Genomic DNA, 17868 nt, shown 5'->3' with positions numbered 1-17868 from the left:
TATACAATTTTTACTAAAGTAATATTTTAGCACAATATCTTTTCTTTTACTCAAGTATGATTCATGAAGACTGCTGCATGTCACTTGGGGTGTGAAGCATGCAATAATTCAGTGAACTGTGTCTGAAGATTTCATACTTTATTCAGGGACTCTACTAAAATAATCTCTTGTGTTGCACAAGTGAATTTGTCCTAGACTTGTGAGCCTAACCCCAAGGATCAGGCTCTAGCTGTAGATTTATATTGTCTCAGTCAGTAGAAATTGTGGAAAGACAAGTGAAGCAAAGGATGATTAAAAAAACGTAAAGGTTGAAGAGATGATTGAATTTGAACCTGGAAGCTACCATGTAAGATTTTTGGTCGCAGTTGTTCTCTGTTAGTCCACACTAAGCTGTGATAGACTTTTTTTCTAGAACGGGATGTTTTTCGAGCCAGCTTTCTTGCAGAGTGAGTTGATGTTGTGTCTAATCTGTTTTGGAGTAATTTTTTCTTTCCTGCTGAGACACTTGAGATGGAGTGGAAAATGGGAGTGATGGGAGGTCAACCAAGTGCAGCGGGGGCTCATTGCTCACCGGCAGAACGTCTGGGTCTGTGCTGGCAGCACAGAACAAAAACACATCGATACGCACACACTCACCTGGATCGGGAGACTTACCAGCAGAGCAGAAAACGTAATTCCCGTACACAGGGATATTTAACTTAACAAATTGCTTTGTGTAGCTGCTCTTATGGGATGAATGCAGCATCTGGTCTATACTAGGTGTATCCACCCTGAGCCAGCAATATATTTTCTTTGAATCCTGCATGAGATTTCAATTTCGAGGAGCTTCTGTCCGCCTACTCATCTTAATCATACATTATGGATCGGGAATCCTTCTGGGTTTACCATTTTGGACTCTCCTGCAGCCCATTCCTGTTTGTTGGCTCTACTCAACTTTATATAACCTAGAATGGCCACCCATCATGGCCAGATGTTCCATTATTTTGCTTTTTTAAGAGGAGTCTGGGGCATTTTGCCTCCAAATCTCCAAAGGCTAATATACGGCTAATAAAAAAGGCACTCTCCCTAACTGTTGTCTTAACCTTGCAGTTGGCAAAGTGGAGGGGTTTCAGGAGGGCCATGTGGGAGAGAAAACTTTAGACCTTGTTACACAGTCAGAGAAGTGGCTGCTACTCCTTATTTTGGCAGGTGGTTCTGTCCCAAATCTTGTCAGGGATTCAAGATATGTGTCATAATTTCCCCCCCAGAGTGTTAAGCATTTTGTGCATTTGTCTCTTTGTTTGTCTTGAGAATCTCAACTTAAAGGCTTTGGATACATGCTATATATCTGGCTGATAAATTATCAGCACAATATATAGAGCCATATCACAGGCTTTGATTACACTCAGATACAGTAGGTGGTGGTAGGGACACTGGGAAGAAGAAGAAGTAGAAGAAGAAGAAGAAGAAGCAGAGGAAGAAGGCTGCAACCAAATGTCTGGACTTCACCACTCTTGCAGACTCTTGCATTCTGCAAGTGCAAGCTCACATCTCATCCAGTCCACAATGACCCTCAAGCTGACTTTCTGTAGCCTTCCAGTTTGTCCGCTTGGGGCTGCAGACTTCACTGGAGTTCACAGATTTAATTGACCACAAATGATTACAATATGAATGTGACATTGTAGATTTGCCATAATAACTTGTTATGAATGTGGAGAACAAGTACCTCACAATGATAGTCTACAAGTCCAGATGGTGGACATTTGGATTCATTCAAAGAAGAAGAAGTCAAACCGCTGCACCTGGGTTGTGTCACAGTCGACTACATCATCTCGTCGCTTGTGTGGACGTTTTTTAAACTTTCAGAGGAAGACAACACGATTGCAAATTGCAAATATGTTCCCATGAATCACCCATCTTTACTTATTTCATCTTAGCTTTTCTTACCCTCAGGTGTGCATAAACTACAGGCTATGAACTTGTTAATACAAAAATTTGAATTGCCCATGAGAAGCAGGTAATCTGCATCCAATACAAAATCCATATTGTGCATCCTTACTAAAGGCAACTTACCATGTAATGTCACTGACAAAGCTAACTTTTACAGCAGGCTGCTGTATCTGAACAATATCTAAATCAGAATGAAGTTTCAGTCCAGCTCCTGAACAGTCAGTAGAGTGGTAGATGAGCAGTTTGTTTTGATCATTAGATCAAGCTAAACACATTGTCCTCCAACTTAGTGGCGTCAGCAGACTGGCAAAGATGATTCACCAACAGTGACCCTGCACTCTTTTGTTACAATAATTCACTCTCCACCCTTTCTTTGTGTTTGTTGTCACAACGAATAAAATGGCAAGGTCAAACAAGGCAATCGTCAAGTTGTATTGTTACTTCTGCTTTGAAAGTACCAAAGAAACCAACTCTCAAGATAGTCGCCTTGTTTCATGACGGGACGGGATGCAGGGGGATATGAGGTGTACTCTCACCAAAAGAGAAGGGAATTCCTCACATTATTTCCCGCACTTGAAGGGTTGTGACTTGGGGTTTCCCGTTTAACTCAGTGACAGTACAGTCATTTCATACAGTAATAGTGTGTTGCTATTACGCAACATGAAGCAGCGTGCTGAAGTAGTTCCCTCTCACATTTTCTCTCAGTTTCTCTATGTAGTATGTAGTTTCACACATTACTCATCTCTGTAACATCTTTGGCAAGTTTTACTTTGAGAATTGATTATTTATTATCTGCTCTAGCTTTTCCAACTTTTTGTACACAGATATGGTAATAATGATGGCATAAAAGGATGTGAAATTGCATATTTTTTAGTGGAAATTTTCCCAAACCCCCCTGTCAACTACATGCACCTAAGTCTTTCATAAACCTAGGGAAACGCTACCTTTAAGTCTGTAAATTGTTGTAAAATGATAGCCCCATGCAGTTATTGGATTAGTATCAAAACTCTTCAGATCAGTCTAGAATTATTAGAAATTTATACCAAAAAGAAGTATTATAATAATGTAATAACTAACTAAGACAACCTCACTTTTATGGACTTTTTTTCTCTGTTCATCTCAACATAGGGCTCAAAATATCTTGTGTCCATGTTGGATCAAAATCAATTTTCCTGACCCTGTATCCTTTAAAAAGCAAGCTGCATTGCTGAACCTCTGGCGAAGATTAATTGAACAATTCTTTGTGTTTTTGTCATTGTTAGGCCATCCTTTCAGACTAAATATTTGAATAGCATTTTCTGGCCCACAAACATTTCATAACAGTGTAGAGAAGATCCTGGAATCCAACACTGTTTGAATTCTTAGTCTTTATTTCCTGACTGCTAATGAACCTGCCACAAATGTTTTCCACACACTGCATCCTGTCCCGCTTCCCTTCGTCAATGCCAAGTGAGGACAAGGACGTAGAAAAGTGATCCTTGTCTAATCGAAGTTAACGTGTGTGATGTTGTCAGTCATCAGTTGACTGAGAAGCTGAACCAGAAGTCACTCAGCCTCCCTCTCTCTCTCTCTCTTTCTCTATTTCCCTGAGGCTGTTTGTTCCATGCCTGTCCTCTTCTTAATGGCTCCTAATGAGAACCAGCTTCAGGGCTCTTTGAACCAACACAATAAGCACAATTTCTGGCATTTTTCAGACGCTCTGCTGGAGGAATGCGGCACACAGCTGTTACGGAGGGTTAGGGGTGTTGGGACGCTTGCTGAGGTCAGCGTTGGTCAGGCACTGGGGCAGGTGGGAGTTTTTGAGGGCGTGGGTGTAGAGAGAGACAACCGCTTTTTTTTTTCCTCTTTTAGTGGGCTGCTGCAGGCCCCTGCTGATTCATCCATCTGTAGTGAGTTACTGGGGAGAATGGGGAAAATTTGGCCAGTTTTTTAGAGCTAAGCTGCCAACCGGTGCAATTCAAGGTCAGGCTGATGTTTGCAGTTGTTGTCTGCAAGCAGATGCCAGCATTCATATTCATGTGTTGACATGAGTAAAAAAATTGACCTTTTGAACATGCAATAATGTGTCTCACAGACAGCATATGATTCTTTTTTATTTTTTATTTTGCCAGTATTGTATTTAAAAGGTCCCAGGGGTCAAATTTTTTCCGACTGATTATTTGCAAAGTTCTCATTTCCAGAAATTCAATTAAATAACCTCCTTCTACTTTGCAGATGTGATGCAAGAAAACCAAAATTAGATCATTCAAATCAACAACAGATATTCATTTGTGCATTGTAGATTCTTAAGGTTAGGAATAAGGTTAAACAATTAATCCCCCAGTATGGCTAAGTGTTTTTTTTGATAAATGTTAAGATCTGTCACCATTATGTATGAAGCATTGCGGTGCTACAGAGATACCCATGTCTACAAATCACATTTTCCCAATGTAAGGGAACATGCTTGTTTAGTAAAAAAAAAACAATAATTCATAATCATCACAATCATAATTTTATGTATTTTCATTAAAAATGAAATGCAAAAATGACCATCACCACTACAATCGTGACTCATCGCAATCAAGATACATTTTACTTTTTTTTTTTTGCATATTGTTCAGCTGTAGTCAGGAACCTTGTTTCAGATTAATCTCATACACAGCTGAAAGCACATGGCATCACAGCATGAAAGAGTATGAGCCACATCCCTTCCCCTCTGCATAACCTTGGACAATAAAACAATGATGTTCTAACATGTTGTGAGGAAGTCGATATTGAGTGCTACTGCCAACACTGGCATCGTCAGCTCATTCTTAGCACAACAGCTGTTCTGGATAATAGGCAAATACTAGTAAAATGCGTGTGAGCATGTGTTTTTCTGTGTATGTGTGTTTGCATTTATAAATGCAGCTGTACTTGTGTAAATGTTTGTGGTTCATGTGTACGTGTGTATCCATTGTGTATCAGCATGCCAGCCTGGCAGTAAGTTGTTGTGTAACTCCGTTGTCTTTCTTGATTCTGGGCCATGAATAAAGTTTTCCCTGAAGACTGTCACATGTGGAGGGTCGACTTAATAAACTTTATTTTCTGACCACAATGACAAGGCTGTTCAGGGAGCTCAGTGAAAAGAAGGAAGTCACAAATGGGACTGTGACACCTCCTGGACAGCAGGGAGAATCACTGTGTTTCCTATGTTGATCACTTGTTAGAGAGACCCCTCAACAGACACAGCTGGCTGCACACCAAGTAGAGGCCACTTTTGAATCAAGCATCTCAACCTCGTATTTTCCCCTGTGATATTGTAACAATAGCATTTAGAGTGCAAGGCCAGCGGTACATGAAAAAATTACTTGTTGCTAAAAGAGAGGAAGTTGGGATCCACTGAACAAGGTTGATATGTCGATTTTTGAGGAAGCGCATGCAAAGAAACGCATCAGTGTTTGCCTTGAGTTCTCTGCAATTCTGACTGGCTTGACCTTACTGGCAAAGTGGCCCAGCTGCTCCACATTTCGTCCCTCTATCCCACCGTCTCTCTTTCTTTCTGTCTGCTCATCTCAGACCACTACTCATCTCAACAACCTGCCCTCCCAGCACCGGAAACACCCCTAGTGCTTTCACAGCGGAGAATGACTTGCATAAGAGGCAGAAGCTTGTCAGCACAAAGCGAACCCACATGCAGAGCACTGTACTGATTCCAACAATGTGTGTGTGTTTTCAACAGGTCATTGGGATAGAGAGAGATTGCCAAGGATTCTGCCATCTGAGAATCCCCTCGTTCTTCATAAGGATGGTTTGTTGAGCCTCACATGCAGGTATGCAACAACACACAAATTTGAGTCAATGTCAAGTGAACCAATTAATTGTTATTGCTGGCTCAATATGTGGAAGTGCTGTACTTCAATTAAAATTCGATATGCTTGTACTTTGCTTGACTATTTCCTTATACTTTACAAATTCATATTTTGAGTTTACAAATTCTGATGCATTGCTACAGATTAAACTGTCCAACAGTATATAAGATATTAAAAGTGGCTCCACCTCAAGCAGCAGTGCTCCTCACATGTTAATGCAGTAGCAACAAAAAGCAAACCTTTGCACAACCCCTCCGATTTTGTATGAATGCAGCCGAGGCGCCAGCGTCATCCTGTCCACTTTTTGTCTCTCCACCCTGCCTGTGTGTGTGTATGTGTGTATGTGTGTAGCTCAGTCCCACCCTCAGTCAAACAGACACACAGACCTGTAGCTCTTTATGACAGACCAAGAGCAGAGGAGAGACAGCAATATAACCTGGTGGTTACAACCAATCTATACAAAAATCCTGCATATTATACCTTTAAGTGCATTTTTCTAAAAAATACTATTTGTGTTTATTGATGAATATGTAATGATATATGATTAGTGTGACAAAAAATAGGATTTTGTCACCCAGAAATTCCTAAACATATTTTTTTTGTGACAATTAAACAAGCTTAATTTTTCTTTCCCTTAATTGGTCAGTTATCAGAGGTCAGTCAGCAGGAGAGGAGTCTGTTTCTAAACTGTCACTGCAGCCATTATGTTTAGACTCCGCTCTCACTACAAGTCAGAAAGGCCAGGGGAAAATAAACGGGACATGCCTGCTGGGCCTCAGAACACTGGCTGGCTACAAAGAAGCTGGGACAATCCTGAACAGGAACCAGTGGTGGTGGTCTGCATTTATCAGCCCGTTGCAATTTCCTTTGGGGGTGGTGGGACCCAAGTGTGCTGCATTCACATTTGTTAAGAATTTAGAGAGTCTAGCATCATTTTGTAAGCGTGCAAGGAATGTTCAGGAACTCATGTCTATCTAATGTAATGCTTCCCTACAAGGCCATATACTGGCCTGGCCCATACAGTACTGTCTTGTTGTCTATCACTGGATGAGAGCTGGAGGTTGCCTGACCCAGAATTCTGCAGGCGAAGGCAGTGGTATGCAAGACATGTTTGATGTTCCTCTGGGATCTCTTTAATGAGAGTTTTTAAAATTGATGTTGTGTGGAAAGAATGTGTTAGCTGAGCACATCATTCAACAAAAAATATGTTCCCATGTGAAAGTTCAAGTTATCGGATGACTCGGATTAACTTGAAATAAACTTAAAATTAATATCAAGTCAAAAAGTCCCAAAGGGAGAAGCAGCCGCTGCCATCCTAAGCTAAAAAAAGATTAGGAATTCAATTGCCAGCTGTGACACTTTCTCAGAAAAAATCCACGTTTTGGATCCAGTGCCTGTTTCTAGATAACAAAAATGTGATTAAAGGAATAGTTCACCCCAAAATGTGAATATTTTTCCTCGTACCTGTTGTGCTATTTATCCATCTAGATTTTGTTGTGAGTTGCAGAGATTTGGAGATATTGGCCAAATCTCCAAACTCTCATCTCTACGATCGCTATCTCCAAAACTCTGCAACTCACACCAGAACAATCTAGATGGTAACATAGCACTACAGGTAAGAGGGAGAAAAAAATGAACTGCCTTTTTATTCACTATTGTCCTGAGCTTTACTAATACTGTCCCTCTTTGCTTCTGTCAGAGGTCATGGCGTGCTGCACTGGACACTTGGTGATCCCCGTCGATCGATCTCATCAGAGGGGGTGAAGGTGGAGCCGTGTGATTCCAGACATCACTCTCATTCACACTGCAGCAAACTGACCATCACCCAGTTGATTGCCAATGACACAGGAAGCTACAGCTGTAAATATTTCATAAATGGCTTCGACCACAGCACCTCCACCTATGTCTTTGTCAAAGGTGAGGCCTGCAAAGTGCTCTGAGATTATAGCTCATTTATTTATCAAATACAGTCAGTGAACCAGTGGGAATAAGAGAGCAGAAACCTCTCTTAGATTAATGACACTGACATTATATCCAGTCAAGAATGTCAGTCATTTTCCAGCATGAGAAAAACTGAGTGTAATGTTGTTTAGAAGCACAAAGATTTGGCCTATAAATTTAAACACTGATAAGAGTTCTTTCTTTTTGAGTTGTTTCTCTTCGACACAGGATTTAACTGTGTTTGTTTTTTCTGAAAGACCTCTGATAAAAGAGAGGCTTTGACATGGTGTGTGTTAATCTGCTGACGCCAGTGGACGGGTCTGGTGGTGAAATGAGCCCACAAACAATGGCTCTTAATAGGCAGGATGAAATGGTCGGTGAGTAATCTGATATTTCCCACAAGAAAGAAGAAGGGGTGAAAGAGCGAAAGAAAGAAGTTGAAAAAATAGTTTTTCCTGACTTGCAGAAAGCTGACTTTAATCTACGTGTAGTCAGACTCAAGTGCTACAGAGAGACAGAGAGGAAGTGATTTCTCTGGTTTCTTTTCTGAAGGTGGAAGGTTGAGCCTGATTGCACGGGAAGCCCTGGTCATTGACTGTGATTTCCTGCACTGACTACTGTTTTCCTAAGTTTCCCCTTAAGCGTCACATGGCACCAGTTACAGTTACATTATTATTCAAATGGAGATTGTGCTGGGCAGCATAAGGAGAGCGAATTTTGATTACAAGGTACATTTCACCTGGACTCTTCTTAGATGTTTTTTAGACTATAAAACAGTTAATTTAAAGACATCAAATAGGATCATGAAATATTAGTCTAATATAGATGTATGTTCCTTCTCCTGGTGCTCCATGACTGTGGTTCCCAGTTTGTCTGTCTGTAAAGCAGCCTGCTGTACCTGTGTTTACTCTAATACTCTTTTCAAAGCCCTTCAGCCGTTTATTTCATCATTTTCCACGCTTACTTTTTAAGTAATAGTTCCTTTATCAGCACCACTACTGCTTGACCTCACCCCCATCGCAGACTATTTGTGTAGCCGTGAAGTTCCCACAGCGGTCGTGTGATGCCTGGTTGCCCAGTAGGAAAACACCACTAGTCTAATTGCTCTGTCTGTGCTCTGCTGCCTCATCAGTTTAGAATGAACTGATCCGAGATTTGATTTCTGTGTTGGATGCCCTCACATTACCCTTATTCGACTGCACTGCCAGACTCAGTTGTAGTATAACAGCTTCTTCAGGGGCCGGAGCTGTAAATTTGATACAAAGGGCAAGAGGTAAGGGGCCATTTCTGACTGACTTGTATTTTAGATTTCACTCACTTTGGTTTGGTTTTTTTTGTTCCACAGATCCCGAGCGACCATTTGTGGAGTCCCATGATCAGACTCCAGACATCCTGGGAATCTACAGGTATGAGACCAGCCTGGTGGTCCCCTGCCGGACGTCTTCTCCTGATACTAATGTATCCCTGACAGGGGTAAGGCCTCATCAAGACAACCATTTCATATGTTCTGCTTGTGCCTTCCACTTGTAGGTTAAGTTGTTTTATGGTACTATTTATTAGGGTTGAGCATTATTGTGATAAAAGACTATATAACATTGTTGATTGTGGATATCATAAGGAATAAATATTCATACAGTATTTAAAATTTTTGTGCACTTTTGGAGACATTTCCTCAGAGCTCTGACGGGACTTATGTTTAACACCATGAAGATGGTAGCTTTGAGTAACTGCAGGTACCGCCACCTGACAGAAGAGTATACAGGTCTTTATTGTCCAGGTTATATCTGTGTATATATAAGCATCTTTTTTTTTCCTTCATGATAGGCTTGTGGCATGACTGAGGGTGCTGAGGGTGGCCCTGCCAGTATATTTTATTTATTTTAAAACACGATCCTAGTTTCTTTCTCTCTTTCCCTCGCTCTCCTGTGCCATCTATCTCTTTGCCATACTGTGACCACTCACACTCCGTGCACCGACTGAACGTTGTGTTGATGTGTATGTTAATGTGGCTAATTGCGTGTGACGGATAGCGTTCATACCATCAGGCTTAAAGCAGGTGGCTGACGGTACTGTACCTGCCCTGTGCTGTTTTCTCTTTGATTTAAACATTTAATTTAACCTTTTAACAGTGGCCTTACACTCCAGGTCAGTCAGCTTGCCAGGCGACCAGGAATACTCCCAGTGCTCCCGATTGCCTGAGCCTGGTATATAGACCTGTTAGGACTTGGACTTTGAAATAAATCACAACATATGACCTCTAAGAAGTCAAGATTGCTATTAATACCACAGCAAGGCATCTTTACTTGTTTTCTTGGAAAAAAAACAAAAGTGTTTCCACTCTGTGCTCAAGGCATCTCACCGGTTCTCACACCCCTTGTGCATTAAAACCCTCTAGCACAGAGAAACAGACCAGGGACAGTGGCATGTCTGAGGGAAGCTCAGGGGCGGCGAAGGGAGTCACTCTGTCTGCTTCCTGTAAGAGCAGGAAGGTGCTCCAAGAGTGTGTTTTCTCAGAATAGACTCCCTGACTAAATTTAGTCCCCCTACTTTTACAAACATCAGGAAATGCCGGAGACAAACAGCGCACAATATGTCCAGTCTCACGAAACAACAGGTAACTTATCATGAGGGCTGTAGGAACCAGAACGGGGAAAAAAAAGACGTCAGTGAAGAAGACCTCCCCGTTGGGTTGCCATGCCAACAATAAGAACATGTGGCATAGTGTGGACTGTGGACAAACGCTTCTGACTCAGATGGCACAGATAGTAGTTGTGTGACCTTCCTGCGGTTGGTAAATCTTTGGCACTCCTCCTTCCTGCTCCCTTTCCTTCCTTCCTTCCCTTCCCTTGCCTCCTCTCCCAGTCCCACTTCTGGCATGAGAACAAACATCAGCAGGCACGTACATCCTTTTCCGAATCCGCAAAGTTTTGCGCTCCATTGCATAAATGATTACCGAGGTTACACATCACAAAACAATGCAAACTAATTGGACTTTCACTCTGGCAGATGTCTGTCCCCAGCTGAGCCCAGTAGAGCGTTAGATACATGTTAAATGAAGTTGAGTGCAGCATTACACTCCAATCTGTCTGGCTCAGTGATCTTTAATGAAGATCACAAGTGTCACCAAATGTCTCTGAGTACTGACAAAAAATCGCTGCTCTACTCTTCTATCATTGCAGTTCCAACCCGCATCAGAGAAGATTGCTAAGGAAATGTCTTGGGATCCAAAGGTGGGATTCACGATTCCCTACGGTCCCTCCACTATGTATAATATGCTCATCTGTCACGCCACGGTCAACGGTCGTGGATTCAAGTCAATGTACATTCCAATGAGACAAAGTGAGTCTTTCTGTTCAAGTTTTCTTATTAAATGAAAAAAGACAGACTTGTGTTGACGTATCTGCTTCTGACGATGGCGTATCAGGGTGATTGTAGGGAAAAACTAACATTTTTACAGAGCTGGGAGAGGGGGTGAATATTTATGAAAAAAGTCCAAGATTAAAGTAAATTTACAAGAAAAAACAGGAAAAGTCTCTGAGATTAAAATGATACATTTACAAGATAAACTCACAAAATGCATGTTAAAAGATCTTGAATATTCTTTGAGATCATGAAGTCATAAATTTGTGGGGGGAAAAAGTTTTTGACTTTTTGACTTTTTCTCAGAATATTCTCCCTCTCCCTCAGCTCCGTAATTATTTTTGTTTTTCACCTAGCATTGCACTGATATACGTTCATTGTTTCTTGATCACTTTTGTCTCCTTATATCCGTCTCCATTTTTCAGCATCTGTTCTAAAAAATGTGAAGATCACCCCTGATCGTGTCAGAGTATTGGTTGGAGACACCCTCGTCCTCAACTGTACTGGTGAGACCACCTATAATGGAAGAATCAACTTTACATGGGAATTTCCAAAGAAGAAAGTAAGTAGAAGTTTTACTTTTGATAAACTGTATGTATCCTCAGATGTTGTAGTAGTGGAGTTCATGGCATTAACTTTGCCTTCAGGAAAATCGGCATGAGATGATCAAGACCAAAGACAACCCTGCTGCGGTTCTTGTAATGAGCAATTGTTTAGTCTTGCCAAATATTACCATGGAGGATAAGGGGCTCTACCGCTGCAGAGCTGAGATTGAACCCACGAAACACAAGAATGTCTCAGCAAAAGTCATTGTCTTCGGTGAGTCTGAAGTTTATCACAAGCTATAAAAATACAACTAAATGTACTGTAGTGATATTACAACAAAATGATGATGACTGTGCTCACATCCATTTTCCCTCTGGCATGGACTTCAATATATGTCATTAATCTTTTGTTCCAGAGCATCCGTTCCTCAATGTCTCCTATAAGCATGAGCGACCGGGTACAGTGACTGTCACAGAAGGTAGAAAGAAGCTTGTGTTTGAGCCAAAGGTCAACGCTCTGCCACCAGCAGAACTGATAGCATGGTAAGTAATGGTTTAGATTTTGTTCTGCCCTGAATAAACCAAATTAACTTTTTGTGTAGACCCAAAAAAAGTTGCATTATTATTATTATTATTATTATAATATCAGTGTTATAAAATGGTCTTAAAATGACAACTACATAATTTATCGCAATTATTTCTGGGGCAGCATATCGCCAACAAAAGTAGTTATTGTGACAGGGTACCTTTTACTGCTTAAACATGGTTCAAAAATCTCTCCATGCCTCCAACTTTTAGGTATAAGGACGGAGTCGCTATCAAGAAGAATTCCACCTGTTACAGGATGGTTAATTTCAGCTTGCTCATCACTGATGTCCAGCAGAAGCAACATGCTGGGGTCTTCACCATAAGCCTGGGCAACCAAGCAAAGGGCTTGTATAGGAATCTGAGCTACACTCTGGTAGTCAATGGTAAGCCTCTGCCATGAACCTGATAATGACCGTCAATCCTAAGAAAATGAAGCAGTGCCTCGGCTGCAGCTCTGTACTGCTGCTGCTCTCAGTACAGTTCACTGGACGGCAGGTAGCAGCTCCAGAATGAGAGGAATTTGGGGGCTTGTTGATTCCAGGGCTGGATTGACGTAGCAGGGGCAGCTGTTGTTGATTATTGGGGCTCTTTTGAAGGGGCTTGGCGCAGTGTGTAAATGGCCCGGGCTCTATTCTGCACGCAGACTCCAGCCGCTCCAGGCCCCCCTTAGTCACCAGCATTTATTTGCATCCTCACCATGTGTATATACAGTGCAGCTCATATAAACAACATGTTCCTTACAGTATGTGAACAACTTGAGATAAACAAGGACTGGAGTGTGTAATCATTGTTATGGTGACTTTAGAAAGAATACTGATGACTGTTAACACTAGAGGTTATAAATCTTTTATTGTTTAGGTGTAAACTTGAATGAAGTCTGCTCAAGGAAGTGTGTCAGTAACTTCAAGTTTACCATGGGGGGGCAGAGCTATTTTGTTGTTTCCCTGCATTCTTTAAACATTATCTAGGAATCCTAATAGCATGCCAAAACGTGGAAAAATCAGCCCCCTTCTGGCTTGTATAAGCTTTATTTTTGGTCCTGCTGTCTTGTCCCACTTCTCACAACTTCACTTTATTGGAATGTCAAAAAAAAAAAAAAACACACTCAGAGACACAAACAAACAAAGTCAAGAGAGATTCCTGGTATCAATTAGGGAACTATTTAAAATTTTGTTCAGAAGTTGTTTAGAGCTGTCACAGTGCAGTGCTCCGAATTATGAATGTGTTTTACATGATGTGCATGTGCAGTGTGACTATTTCAGCAGTTCAAAATGGAGAGAAATGGTTAAGTAATGTAGACTGAGGTGGCACTAGGATCTTTGTCTGTTGACATGGTTGATTTGCTGACCTGGGCATGGGCCACACCGGGGTTGTTCTTTGACCTACAGCCCCGGGGCTAGCCAATCATCCTGCCATTACACGCTGTCTAAAGGAGAACCGGTGTCAATGGCACCCTTTTCATGGCTATCCATCATGACTGTCGCATCTCATTATAAAGACATTATGAGAGTCCACACTGAGCTGGGCTGGCAGATGGTTTATCTAACCTGTTGTCTTTCTCTCTTTGCCTCTCTCTCTCTGTATTTTTGTGTGTGTGAACTTCCCTCTCGCAGTGAAGCCAACCATTTCAGAGGCGGAGCTACCCTCTGTGAACGTGCAGACCTACATGGTTGGCAAGCAGCATCAGCTAACCTGCACTGCTTACGGGTTACCCCTGCCAACCATCACTTGGCTCTGGCAACCGTGTCAATCAGACCCCACGCTTACAGAGTGAGTCACCACCCCCTCCCTTTGTTGCCAGAGATGTTTAAACTAGATTTTCTGTGTTCATGCTCCGTTAGCTTGATCCAATCTTGAGGAAGTAAAAGCAAATCGAGGGGAAAGTTTTTTCTGATTTTAAGCACAAATTTCATTAGTTAAGGATACCTAACATAACTCAATTCAAAAATCTATTACATGCCACTAGCTACCATTTAGTGGTCCTGCAGTGAGTGTGGTGTTTCACTCATTTACCTGTTGTGTACTGTAGTTTAAGCTGCCAGTTTTCAGGTTAATCTTAGCTCCTGTAACTTAATGCAAATGTGTCTACTGCTGTAAATATGATTTTTATTTAACTGCACAGCATTTGCACAAATTGTGCAGTGATATTAGGAGAAATCATTTTTAAAACACATGTCTCATGCTGATTGTCACTTGTTGACAGCATCTGGCAGATACAAGTTTTCAACACATAACACTGTTATGACGTAATGAGTTTTGTTTGTAGTTATCACCTACATTAACTTGGGAGACCTGGGATTTGTATTTACGACAGTGGTGTTGCACTCAGAAACTGTGGTGGGCGCCAAATTGCACAAAATGCCAATTTTCTACATAATGTTGCTTTAAGGACTGCCTCAGTACCGGAGTTGCATTCACAAACGCACAGACTTAACAGTAGAGAGGTGTAGAGTTCAGAGGCACCAGACCCTCCCGGGGTTCCCACTCGAGAACAGATCTACATTGACAGGATTGACTCCGGCCCAGAATGTGACACATTAATCAAAGAAACGCGGCCTTTGAGATCTGCCCTCTCGTCTGTGGTCAGTGGGTGTGTAGATTGACGGGGGATCACAGGGGAAATATATTAATCTCAGATTCCCCGAGCTCATACAGAGCCAAATAGAACTGAATGTATGACTGAGCGTGCAGGAATACCGGCCTGCTAGTGAACCCACAAAGAGATCCTGGTTGGTCAATGACAGCAGGAGACCTGCCAGTCGTAAGATCAGAAAAACAATGGGCCATTACCCTTGGGTTATCAGGCCCCAACACCGTTAACAAAAACAACACTGTGGACTGCTGCGCAAGAAAGAGAACAAATTATGTTTCATGTTCGCTGATGTTAATCCATGACGTGCCTCCATTATTTTAGTCATTAAATTATCTCAAACACCCACTTGTACTTGCCAGATTTGTGATAAATAATAGCAGAGCGTTAGTTGGGTCAAAGCAACTCTTTCTGCAGGCATAAAGATAATCAGGGCTGGCACTGGGAACAGTGGCCAGGCGATGGCAGGCAGCTAATGAGACAGAGGAACAGCCATAGCCTGGTGGGAGGCCAATTGTGCAAAATGTTTGTTTTATACCGCCCTGACCCTGTAAAGTACCTGTCACTGTAAATCCAACATGAAGCCCTTCAAGATCGTATCTCATCTAAATCTTTGTGAGTTTGGAGAGCAGGGGAAATGCTGAGTGTGGGGAGGGTTTAGAGGTTAGAGAAGCTCTCTATGTGGAATGAGGCTGATAGTGAAGGGGGCAGAAATATGGGGTGTCTTTATCACCAGGTTGAGAAGTTATCAGCTGTCCCTTGTTGACCGCCAAGGTCTTAGGATCAACCTTATCTCCTCTGGCCAGAACCTGGAGGGGGGGTTTCCTGTACGAGGTGACGCACAGCACAGCCCTTCCTGTCGCTGTTGCTGTTTCCTTCTCTGCCTCTCCTCTCATCAGGCTGATTGTTCCCCACCACGGGCGGTGAAGGGTTTAGGGGTGGGGGTCAAATCAAGGCTTTCTTTAGGTTTTATAACCCAGACAAGCTGGTCCAGGCCTGGACTCAGATCAGACTAAGTGGTCTGTTCAAATACCCTCAACCTTTCAGGATCTGGATAGCAAGTTGTACATTATAATGTTTGATTTGAGCAGGATGTGTTTTAAAGTCACCCAATGAAAAATGAAAGTCTGCAGTTTTCTTCTGTGTTGTATCGTCTAATGTCCAACGTGTACCTCTGTCTGACAGCATGACTGGATGGTCAGGTTTATTGCCTTTTTGTCTGTCCTGCAGTTGCATTGCCAATCACACCAAGCCAATCCTGGTCAATGGTGATAACAGAGGAAATTACTCCCACAACTGGATTAAGAGCATAAACGTCAAGCCTGAACTGGTTAAAGGAAAAAACAAGGTATGTGGTTTAAATTTGAATGTACTGTTTCCACATGTTTTTTTTAAAACAGCTGCACTTGTAGCATACTCTGTTCACCATGAAATGTGGTGGACAAATAACAGTGACCAACTCAACAGTCTGATTGATGAGAACTGGATCTAGAAGATGTCTAGAGATCCCTGAATGGCCAACAGCTCGCTCAGATTCAAGCAGAAATCTCCCGTGACTGGGGCTTGAAAATCAGATTCAACATCTGACATCCATAAATATGACAATTTTCCTCTTATTGGCAGTGATTCAATGCTTCTCTTTGCTGAAAAGGATTCATTTTATCTGCATTAGTTGTGACTTATGTAACTGTGACCAAAACTCATGAAAGCAGTTTTGTTTTTCATTGCTGCTTTAAAACAAGGCTGGATTTATTTTCGGAATAAGCAACCAGGAATAAAATGTGAAAATCACTTGGTTTTACACATGTTATCTGCTACATCTGAAGAAGAAGTTGCCATATTGATGAATAACCTTCATTTGCAATATATATATATGTATATTTATACACAACGTGGGCTCTGTCAGTCCATCGGTTTTTCTTAGGAAACATTAGACACATATTACCATGCTAACCCCAAAACATGCCACACAATGAGGAAACTGTAGACATTTCTGCAAATGTCCCGTGGGAGCCTGTTACTAAAACTGTTCACCCCAAACATAATTGAGAGCAGGCCTCCACCACATCGCGAGTCTGTCTATAGGATAAGTTTAAAGAAACCCATCACAGCAGGCTGGGTCAAATTAGGGCACAGATACATCGGCATACAAGTATTCTGCAAGAGAGCGAATCAGTGATCTAACACTGTTTTCACCTGAAGTTTCTTGGGCAAGACCGGGTGATTTATTGACTCTTGCTCTGAGATGAAGAAACTCAGAATCATATCAGCTGAGTAATTGTAAATTTAGCCATTTTCACAGGGCATCAGTTCTAATATGTCTCTGACATAAATAGGGAGGCACCACTTTATTTACAAGTACTTGTGGCCAAACGCTGGTGCTTTATGAGGGTTGGGACTAAGGGTCAATGATAACAAGCAGCAGTTTAAAAGAAGAAGGATTTGTTGGAAGTGAATTCCTCTCTGTCACCTCACATAAATCGTGTTGGCCCGTGAATAAGAACGTAGTCGGGGCCGGGCCTCTGAAGGCCCAGTAGAGAGGGAGACTGGCCCGGGTCATAATATAAGAAAAACACAGGGTGAAGACGTGGGCACAAAGGTCACAGTGCGTCTGGTCAGGTCTCCTCTTTGGGACTGTGCGTAATCGTTTAAATGACTGTTTTCGAGCTCGGGTTACATTATGGTGAGTAATAGCCGTAACATAATACCATAAGGCCACTCCATCAGTGTTTTGACAAATGTCAGAGCAGTGTGAATTGGACAATATGATAACTTTTTAACACTTATTCTTTTACCGCCTGAATATTTGTGTGGTGAACATTGAATGCACAGGGAGGCTGAAATCGTTTCATGACTACAGCTGTGTGTCTGAGAGTCGACACAATCGCTCCGACAAGCCCAGGAAGTTTAGTCCGGCATACACCCAGACAATACACCCACATCATTCACTCTCTTTGATGCAGCCGACTGCCCTCAAAAAACAGATGTCACTACGAACACTAAACAGAACCCCACGCAGTCTGGCCCTCACCCAAGTCTCACTTATTATTTTGTCTATTTAAGCCATTAAAATGTTGTAGTGGTG

General features: G+C 41.9%; 1 protein-coding gene across 1 annotated transcript in view; it reads left to right on the top strand.

Annotated features, from left to right (window-relative positions):
- Positions 1–17868, top strand: part of kdrl (kinase insert domain receptor like) — a 46911-nt gene that overhangs the window by 2192 nt on the left and 26851 nt on the right. Inside the window, exons 2-11 of the mRNA XM_073486644.1 lie at positions 5630–5720; positions 7459–7676; positions 9046–9173; positions 10880–11039; positions 11486–11622; positions 11708–11879; positions 12022–12148; positions 12404–12576; positions 13807–13963; positions 16014–16131. Of these exons, the coding sequence (XP_073342745.1) occupies positions 5630–5720; positions 7459–7676; positions 9046–9173; positions 10880–11039; positions 11486–11622; positions 11708–11879; positions 12022–12148; positions 12404–12576; positions 13807–13963; positions 16014–16131 (1481 nt within the window). The remainder of the gene's footprint in view (positions 1–5629; positions 5721–7458; positions 7677–9045; positions 9174–10879; positions 11040–11485; positions 11623–11707; positions 11880–12021; positions 12149–12403; positions 12577–13806; positions 13964–16013; positions 16132–17868) is intronic.

The sequence above is a fragment of the Pagrus major genome, chromosome 18 (genome assembly GCF_040436345.1).
Source record: "Pagrus major chromosome 18, Pma_NU_1.0".
Lineage (NCBI taxonomy): Eukaryota > Metazoa > Chordata > Actinopteri > Spariformes > Sparidae > Pagrus > Pagrus major.
This window is presented reverse-complemented; position numbering and strand designations above follow the sequence as displayed.